Source organism: Octopus bimaculoides, chromosome 28 (genome assembly GCF_046866305.1).
Source record: "Octopus bimaculoides isolate indiv1 chromosome 28, ASM4686630v1, whole genome shotgun sequence".
Classification (NCBI taxonomy): Eukaryota; Metazoa; Mollusca; class Cephalopoda; order Octopoda; family Octopodidae; genus Octopus; species Octopus bimaculoides.
Window position 1 is genome coordinate 25,656,954 of NC_142955.1, and position 10,000 is coordinate 25,666,953.

The following is a 10,000-nucleotide window of genomic DNA, read 5'->3' on the forward strand; positions in this document are numbered from 1 at the left end:
TCTGCAGCAATTGTTTTGAATTTAAATCTGTGACATTTTACAAGACATTACCGAAAGTTTACTGTTTATTTAGGCATGACTCTGTGGTAAGTAGTTTGCTTACCAACCACATGGTTCCGGGTTCAGTCTCACAGCATGGTACCTCAGGCAAGTGTCTTCTACTACAGCCTCGGGCCGACCAAAGCCTTGTGAGTGAACTTGGGAGACGGAAACTGAAAGAAGCCTGTCGTGTATGTGTATATATATATATATATATATATATATATATATATATGTATGTGTGTGTGAGTGTGTCTGTGTTTCTCCCCACAACATCGCTTGACAACCGATGCTGGTGTGTTTACGTCCCCGTAACTTAGCGGTTCGGCATAAGTGACCGATAGAATAAGTACTAGGCTTACAAAGTATAAGTCCTGGGGTCGATTTGCTCAACTAAAGGCGGTGCTCTAGCATGGCCACAGTCAAATGACTGAAACAAATAAAAGAGTAAGAGTTCCTATATATCTGCCCCTCAAAATCTTTATATTTTCTGATAACCCTTTTCTGCTTCAACTGCACCTCTTATGCATCTATAATTTTCACCAAGTATGCTTTTTCTATTGGGTTGACAACTAAGTTCCCGCCTTTTAAAAAAATTTTGGAATTTATTGCGTTTTTAAATTTCGGGATCTATTTTTTTCAAGAATTCTATTTTTGAATCGTTTTGGAATCTATTTTGTTTTTTCTAGTTAATTTTAGTTAATTTTTGTTTATTTTCAGATCATTAAAATGGAATGTCAAGTTAAGAAAAACGAGCATTTTCAACACCTTCTTTTTGCTTTAAATCAAGGTTCTAAGGCCACAAAAGCTGCTCACGACATTTGTGCTGTGTATGGAAGAGGGTGCCATAGCTGAAAGAACCGCTCAAGATTGGTATGCCAGGTTTTAAAATGGAAATTTTTACCTCGAAGACGCACCTCGTTCTGGCCGTCCAGTTGAGTTCGATGAAGAGCGATTAAACCAACTTTTGCACGAAAATTCTCGTCAAACAACAAGGGAACTTGGCAGAGGAAATGGAATGTTCCCACACTGCTATAGAGAAGCATCTTCACTCGATGGGAAAGGAAGACTTTGAAACTTCCCCTCTTTAATTTTTGTTTTATTCAACAGCAAAGGGAGCTATTTTTTCAGAGAGAAATATGGTTGGTATGTTCAAAATGGCAATAGAATACCTACTTGAAAAAGTAGAGTTAAAGGAATGTATTTGCTACGTGCTTGCAGTGTGCAACCACTCTGAAATTGACTTCAGGTAATGAAAAATGAAGACATGAAGAGTTTGACTTCAGTTCACGAATATTACTTTGAATCTTTAGCAATTCGCAGTGAAAAGACGTCGCATTCGAAATATCATAATGGATGGGTGAATAAACATCCTTAAAGTGAAACAATGCATTGGTAGGTAAACAAAGGTATCAACGAATAGAAGAGAGAGAAGGAAACATCACTTTTCAAATAACTCAGAATAGGTAAAGGTAAGCTTGCTAAAGTTTAATGCAGTTTAAATATGCAGGTTAAGATTGTTCGGTATTGGATATTCATTGCATACAGTGTTCCTAGTCAATTTAATCACCATCGCAGGTGGACAGTCGAAATAAATAGACAAAATCCTTTCACTTTTATAATATTCTCTAACCAAGTAATAATACACAATTACAACATATAAACAAATAATAAATCAAAAAAATGTGAAAACTACTAAAAAATATTCTCAAATGCCAATATATGAACACATTGATTAAAAAAGTATGGAAGATCCTACATACAAACAAACTATATACATGCAATGAATTAGAGAAAAACCTTTTCCCTGTTTGTTGATTTACGCGGGAGCTCTGGAGAAAATGTTATAGTGCATGACCATCCCTGGGTCATAAGTAATGTGTATGTAAAGTTTGGTGAAAACCAGTTGAGAATTGTGGAAATGTATGCATTAGTCAATATACACACACATACTGTGATTTATATATACTAGATTATTATTATTATTATCATTATTATTATTATTAAGGCGGTAAGCTAGCAGAATCATAGGCATGGCGGACAAAATTCTTCGTGCAATTTTGTGTGTCTTTATGTTCTGAGTTCAAATTCCATCAAGGTCGACTTTGCCTTTCATCCTTCCAAGGTCGATAAATTAAGTACCAATGGAACACTGAGGTCGATGTAATCGACTTGCCCCCCCCCCTCCTCCAAAATTTCAGGCCTTGTGCCTAAAGTAGAAAGGATTATTTAGTAAGATTGATAAATAGGAGTTGCCACAGGGAGTGGAAAAGCAAACATTCCAGACAGAGTCTCTTTTCAAGGAGAAGTTGATAGGAGAGAAATTAATGAGGGACGGGCAGTTTTACATCCTGTAAATTTAAAGAAAAAAAAAAAAAATGGCTGCAACTGATAAGAAATGCAGCAGGACCGTACACGAACAAGAAGTAGGAGGAGAAACAATATGAGAGAAGACAATGGAAAGAGGGACGGAATGAGGAGGAAAAGCAGGTATGGTTGAGAGGGAAGTGGAGGGAAAACGTGACGCAAGAGGGGGGGGGGGGGTAGTTGCAGGATAAGAAACGGATTAATGATTATTTAAGAGGAAGTATAAGAGTAATGTCGGTGACATGGTGTCAACTTGAGATATGAAACGCTGTTTCTTTTCTTTCCTTTTGAATTTGGATCCTTGATGTGTATGTTTGTGTATGTGTTTTCTGTTTCATGCCCTGGTGTTATTTAAGCCCTTAAAGCATAAAAGGTAGCAAGCTGACAGAACTGTTGTTAGCTTGGTTGTTGGCCCTCCGTCGAGGGTTCCATTCGATCCGATCAACGGAACAACCTGCTCGTGAAATTAACGTGCAAGTGGCTGAGCACTCCACAGACACGTGTACCCTTAACGTAGTTCTCGGGGATATTCAGCGTGACACAGAGTGTGACAAGGCTTGTCCCTTTGAATTACAGGTACAACTGAAACAGGAAGAAAGAGTGAGAGAAAGTTGTGGTGGAAGAGTACAGCAGGGTTCGCCACCATCCCCTGCCGGAGCCTCGTGGAGCTTTAGGTGTTTTTGCTCAATAAACACTCACAACGCCTGGTCTGGGAATCGAAACCGCGATCCTATGACCGCGAGTCCACTGCCCTAACCGCTGGGCCATTGAGCCTCCACTGTTGTTAACACATTGGGTGAAATGCTTAGCAGTATTTAGTCTGTCTTTACATTCAGAATTCGGATTCATTTAAACCTGTCGGTGACATGGTGTCAACTTGAGATATGAAATATCGTTCCTTCTGTTTCCTTCCAAATGTCTATGTTTGTGTGTGCGTTTTCCTCAGTGTCCTGGCATCATATAGCCACTTAAAGCATAAAAGGTGACAGGCTGGCGGAATCATTAGCATGCTGGGCAAAATACTCAACAATATTTCATTCATCTTTGCGTTCTCTGTTCAAATTCCGCAGAGGCCGACCTTGGCTTCCACCTTATTGGGATCGATAAAAAAAAGCACCAGTTGAGTACAAGGGGTGGATGCAATTGACTTAACTACTCCCAGGTATGAGTATAAAAACTGCACCCCTCTGCCAGGCCCCGTTGAGCCAGTGTGGCAGAGTAGGCTTATCAAACCAGTATGATTTCAAGCTATTCTCTGGTGTTAAGAGAGCACGCTGAGGCCTTCATCCCGCAGTGGACTGAACATGGGCAAGCCAATCGAATCCAATCCAAAAAAAGCATAAAATAAAAAGTAAAAATCAACAGAAAAGCCACTGTCACAGGTCAAGCGGTGTCAATGGTGGTAACAAGCTTGCTTCCCATCCACAGGGTTCTGGGTTCAGTCCCACTGTGTGGAACATTGGGCGAGTGTTTTCTGTAATAGCCTCAGGCCAACCAAAGCCTTGTGAGTGGATTTGGTAGACAGAAACTGAAGGAGACCTGTTGTATATATGTATGTGTGTGTGTCTTTTGTGCCTGTGTTGTTCCCCCCACTCACTTGACAACCGGTGCTGGTATGTTTACATCCCAGTAACTAAGCGATTTGGCTTTACAAACTAATAATATGCACTGGGGGTTGATATATTTGAATAAAAATTCTTCAAGGCGGTGCCCCAGCATGGCCACAGTGTAAAGACTGAAACAAGTAAAGAATAGAAGATATCTGGGTATTGTTCAGGTTGTCATATAAAAGATGGGAAGAATCAATACCTTATATATTGAAGCAAGTAGGGGTTGATGACAAAAGGGGTACGATGTAAATAGAAGGGGCTGAAATGGGGGTCTTTTGAAGGGTTTCAGGATACAGGGTACATGGCTAAGAGATCAGGGAAGGTCTCCAGGTCAAGCTGCCATTTCTCTGTACCAAGAAGTCACACAGACAAGTGGTTAGAATGTCATAGGGAAGAATTACATTCTTCAAGAATCTGGAAGAATCAAATTCTTCAATAATCCCCCAAAAATTGCATAATTCAAGAATCCAAAAGAATCAAATTTTTTAAGAATCTGAAGGAATTAAGATTATTCAAGAGATTGAAAGGATCGGATTTTTCAAGAACCCAAAAGAATCAGATTCTTCAAAAATCTGAAAGAATTAAATTCTTTGAGGTGAGCCAACTGGGAGGAGACCTTCAGGGCAGACCATGCAAGAATGAGATGTTTGGATAATATCCATAGTTACAGTGTCGCGCTTGTGAAACCAGCTGAGATGGGTTATGACAACTGCTTCTGACAGGACCCTATGGAAGTGGTACCTGAGGATTTTCCCTGCACAAGCCTCCCAGGAATAGTGAGGGAAGAAGATGGATAGATGCATGCATGGGATTATGTCTTTATGAAGTTCTCATTCAACTCAGACCAACATGGAAAAAGCAGAGATGTGTGTGCCAAGTAAAAAGCACTCCGTCCACTCTGCTGGGTGATTGGTGTTAGGAAGGGCATCCAGCCATACAATCAAGGTAAAAGTATAGGCGCAGGAGTGGCTGTGTGGTAAGTAGCTTGCTTACCAACCACATGGTTCCGGGTTCAGTCCCACTGCGTGACACCTTGGGCAAGTGTCTTCTACTATAGCCTAGGGCCGACCAAAGCCTTGTGACTGGATTTGGTAGACGGAAACTGAAAGAAGCCCGTCATACATATATATATATATGTGTCTATGTTTGTCCCCCCCACCATCGCTTGACAACTGATGCTGGTGTGTTTACATCCCCGTGACATAGCGGTTCAGCAAAAGAGACCAATAGAATAAGTACTAGGCTTACAAAGAATAAGTCCTGGGGTCGATTAGCTCGACTATAAAGGCGGTGCTCCAGCATGGCCACAGTCAAATGACTGAAACAAGTAAAAGAGTAAGGTCTTATCGCTTTTTAAAATTTATTTTTGTCTTTTGAGAAGAAACCTAACATCAATCTGTATTTTACAGATCCCTTTTTACACACTGTTTTCTAAACCTGACAAAAGTAGGAATGTATATTTTGCTTTTGCACAGAACAAAAATTTTAAGAGGTACGCTTGCACCCTCTTTGATCCCCTGTCCCCGGGCCCATGTGCAGTGCCTTCTCAAAACGACTGCTACTCTTATCGTAATACAACTAGTTGAGGAATATGCAGTGCTTTCTCACATCAACTGCTACCCTCATCATAATACAACTAGCTGAGGGGGACGTGCAGTGCTTCCGCCAAACAACTGTCTCCCTCATCGTGATACAACTAGCTGTGGGATATGCAAGGATTTTCTCAAAACAACTACCATCGTACTTCGTAACAAGGAACACAGAAATTACTGTTCCGTTATGATTCTACGATTCGATTATTGGGTGAGCATGGTATATATATATATATGATGAATTTACCAACTTTTGAGGGTTCCGGGCACGGGGTCTTGCTGAAATACCTCAAAGCATTTTGCCAGCTGTTCAACCCACGAAATAAATAACAACAAATATTAATTTCTAGCATAAAGGAAAGTCACAAACTTTAGGCAGAGGTGGGGGTGGTGGACACTCGATTAAATCGGCCCTGGAAGGATGAAAGGAAAAAAATCATAGCTAAGTGGAAGTTGAACTCGATATATGTATGTAAACGACATACATTTTAACAACGGCTGCTTTAACTATTTTGACATCCTCCGCCGCCATACACAATAACAACATCGATCGAAGAAAGATTATGAAAAGCAAATTGGAGTTAGGGCGGGATTTTAGCACATTATACACACAAAGGGAAGGAGGCATACATTTTGCCGATTCCGATCACTTGACACCCATTTCCACTACACGCAGTCTTTAAAATAACATCAACTTTAGAACGATTACGGATTCTATCACGCACGTGATTTGTACTTGGAACATAAAGACATTGGTGTGGTGTAATTTTATTCTACTATCTCTTACCGCCATAAGAACAACGTACGCCCGAAAGGGATAACGAAAGTGAAATCGGTCAGGTCGAGATTTGAACTCGAGTCTGTGTCATCCATCTACCGATTTTTCACCACCCACAGCTGTCGTAACAACAACGATACTACAAAAATATAGAACTGTCAAAGAACGAGACACGCTTCCGTCTAAGCTGACAATTCCAATATACCGTTTATATTCTGCTTCTTCATTCATTTTCTTGCTTCCTTCCTCGTCGCACCGACCAGAGTCTAAGACCAACCCAGATGTTCTTTTGAAAAGAAAGGTGAACAAAATTCCACTCACCGATACTCCATATTTTAGCGCGATGCCAACCAAAGAATCTGTGGACACCACTTTGTGTTTTACGAAATTGGAATTCCATCTCACGGGTATACTAGCCGTTCCGTACTTCGTCTGCGATTTGGCGAACTGTCCTAATGTCTGTCGTTCCGAAGATCTCATACCGTCCGCCATTTTGGCGTGTAAAGATGAATCTCCGCAGCCGCCTTTTCGTATTCCAATTTGTTATTGTTTTTGCTTCTGCTTAGCTTTTCATATTTACCCTTTTTTTCTCTCTCTCTCTTTTAAAATATCTTTTTTTTTATTCAAAGTCTTCGTCTTCTTCGATAATTCTATTCACACGTCTAGCGTATTATATAATAATATTAAATTAAGACGACCACATACTTGGTTGATGTTTTCTCTCTTTCTTCTTCCAATGAACATAAATTGTTTACGTTTGTTTCTATTAAGAATAACAATCACTGGGCATACGTACACAATTGTACCCCACCCCGTTGATTTTTTTTCCTTTATAACTTTCAGAAAAATAGGCATCTTTTTTCAATGAAATTTTTTACAAATGCCTTTCATGTGGTGTACACATTACGATTATATAAGAATTTGTTGTGAAATTTTTTTTTTCTGTGCTGTTTTGGAAAAAAATTACACGAGTCGGATTTATTTCTTCATAACTTTCAGAAAAAATGAGTATTTTATAATGAAATTTTCTACAAATACTTTTCAGACTGTGTAAATACGATTATATCGGAATTCGTTGTGTAATTTTTTTTTCTGTGCTGTTTTGGAAAAAAATCACATGAGTGGGCTTTATTTCCTCATAACTTTTAGAAAAATGAGTATTTCTTAATGAAATTTTCTACAAATACTTTTCAGACTGTGTAAATACGATTATATCGGAATTTGATGTGAAAAGAAAAATAGTGAGCACTCACACATACCGACTGACACACAACAAATTTTTTCGAAGTTTCAAGTTTCATTTTGTAGATATCTATGGGTGTGTCAGAATGTATGTGTATGAAGCCACCAAATTTATTTGTTCATTTTAAATTCCGATATAATCATAATCTACAGACAGATAAACAGATAGATAGATAGATAGATAGATAGATAGATAGATAGATAGATAGATAGATAGATAGATAGATAGATAGATAGATAAATAGATAGATAAATAGATAGATAAATAGATAGATAAATAGATAGATAAATAGATAGATAAATAGATAGATAGATAGATAGATAGATAGATAGATAGATAGATAGATAGATAGATAAATAGATAGATAAATAGATAGATAGATAGATAGATAGATAGATAGACGACAGACAGATAGATAGAAATATGTGTGCGTGTACATGAGTGGATGTCTTTATGTTTATGTTTGATCCCTACCACCACTTGACAACCTGTGTTAGTTTCTTTATGTCCCAGTCAATTAGCGGTTCGGCAAAAAGATGGAGATAGAAAAGCATCAGGCTTAAATAATTTGTTTGACTAATACCCCTTCAAAGCAGTGCCCCAGCATGGCCGCAGTCTAATGACTGAAACGAGTAAAATATAAAAGATAAGAAATAAAATACTTTGCAGGTGGTGTAGATAACAATTACATCGGAATTTAGTGTAAAAAACTAATAAATAAAATTAGCGGGCCGCACATATACACACTGACACACACTACACGTCTACAAAATGAAACTTAAATTTAAAAAAATTTAATGTAAAAAAAAAAAAAAAATTAGTGGGCCGCACATTAAATGTCTACAAAATGAACTTAATGTAAAAAAATAAATAAATAAAATTAGCGGGCCGCACATATACACACTGACACACACTACACGTCTACAAAATGAAACTTAAATTTTAAAAAATTTAATGTAAAAAAAAAAAAAAAAATTAGTGGGCCGCACATTAAATGTCTACAAAATGAACTTAATGTAAAAAAAAAAAATAATAAAATTAGCGGGCCGCACATATACACACTAACACACACTACATATCTACAAAATGAAACTTAATGTAAAAAAAAATTTAATGTAAAAAAAAGTAAATAAATAGAATTAGCGGGCCACACATTAAGTGTCTACAAAATGAACCTTAATGTAAAAAATAAATAAATAAATCAAATTAGCGAGCCGCACATATACATACTGACACACACTACATGTCTACAAAATGGAACTTAAAATATTTTCGGTTTCCAAGATTCTTGATGTGAACTCTCGTGCTGAAGCAAATTTTGTTGTATCTTGAGAAGGTCATGACACCAATAAGCATACGAACAGATTCTGTTTCAATTCTATATAAAGAAGGGGAATTGAATCAGTGCGTGTGTTTAGTGATGGCATTATGACCCTCCCAATGTGCAGCTATACTTTTAAAATAAAAGAAAACATCATCATTGTTGTTGTTGTTATTATTATTATTATTATTATTATTATTATTATTATTATTATTATTAATGTTATTATTCATTTTGTTCATCATGTACAAGCACGTATGTATTCATCGTTATTTTATTTATTTTATTCAATTTTAGAAAAAACTCCCACCCTATACTACACGGTTCAGTGCATTAATTTGCCCGGGGAGTGTGGGGGGGGGGCTTACAATTCTTCTCAAATGGTCCTCATTATTCCTTCCTCTTTCTTTAGATTTTCTTTACTTAAGATCCTTAATTCGTTCTTTCGTTTTTTTTCCCTTCTTCCTTCATTCATTTCCTTCAGTTTTTCGCTTTCTTTGAAAACAAAATTTCTAATTAACCTTTTAACATATTAACCCGTATATCTTCGTTCAGAGATGTCCAGTAAATATATATATATATATATTTGAACACATCTGTCACTTATTTCTATCCTTCGTTTATAATATCATTCCCGTTTTTCGTCTATCTTTACGTTCTGAGTTCAAATTCCGCCGAGGTCGACTTTACCTTTCATCCTTTCGGAGTCGATAAATTAAGTACCAGTCGCGTACTGGGGTCAATGTAATCGACTGGCCCCCTCCCCAAAAATTTCGGGCCGAGTGCCTAGAGTAAAAAAAGGATATTATTCCCGTTTTTCGTCTGTCTTTACGTTCCGAGTTCAAATTCCGCCAAGGTCGACTTTACCTTTCATCCTTTCGGGGTCGATAAATTAAGTACCAGTTGCGTACTGGAGTCGATGTAATCGACTGCCCCCCTCCCCCTCTCACCAAAATTTCGGGCCTTGTGCCTAGAACAGAAAAGGACATTGTTCCCGTTTTCTATCAGAAACTGTCATTTCTATCAGAAACTTCATTTCCTCATCTACAG

General features: G+C 37.8%; 1 protein-coding gene across 1 annotated transcript in view; it reads right to left on the bottom strand.

Moving 5' to 3' along the window:
* LOC106877698 (lysM and putative peptidoglycan-binding domain-containing protein 2) overlaps positions 1 to 7,145 on the bottom strand; it is a 58,869-nt gene extending 51,724 nt beyond the window's left edge. The window contains exon 1 of the mRNA XM_052977630.2: positions 6,708 to 7,145. Within this exon, the coding sequence (XP_052833590.1) occupies positions 6,708 to 6,878 (171 nt within the window). The 5' untranslated portion in view covers positions 6,879 to 7,145. The remainder of the gene's footprint in view (positions 1 to 6,707) is intronic.
* Between the last annotated feature and the right edge of the window lie 2,855 nt (positions 7,146 to 10,000).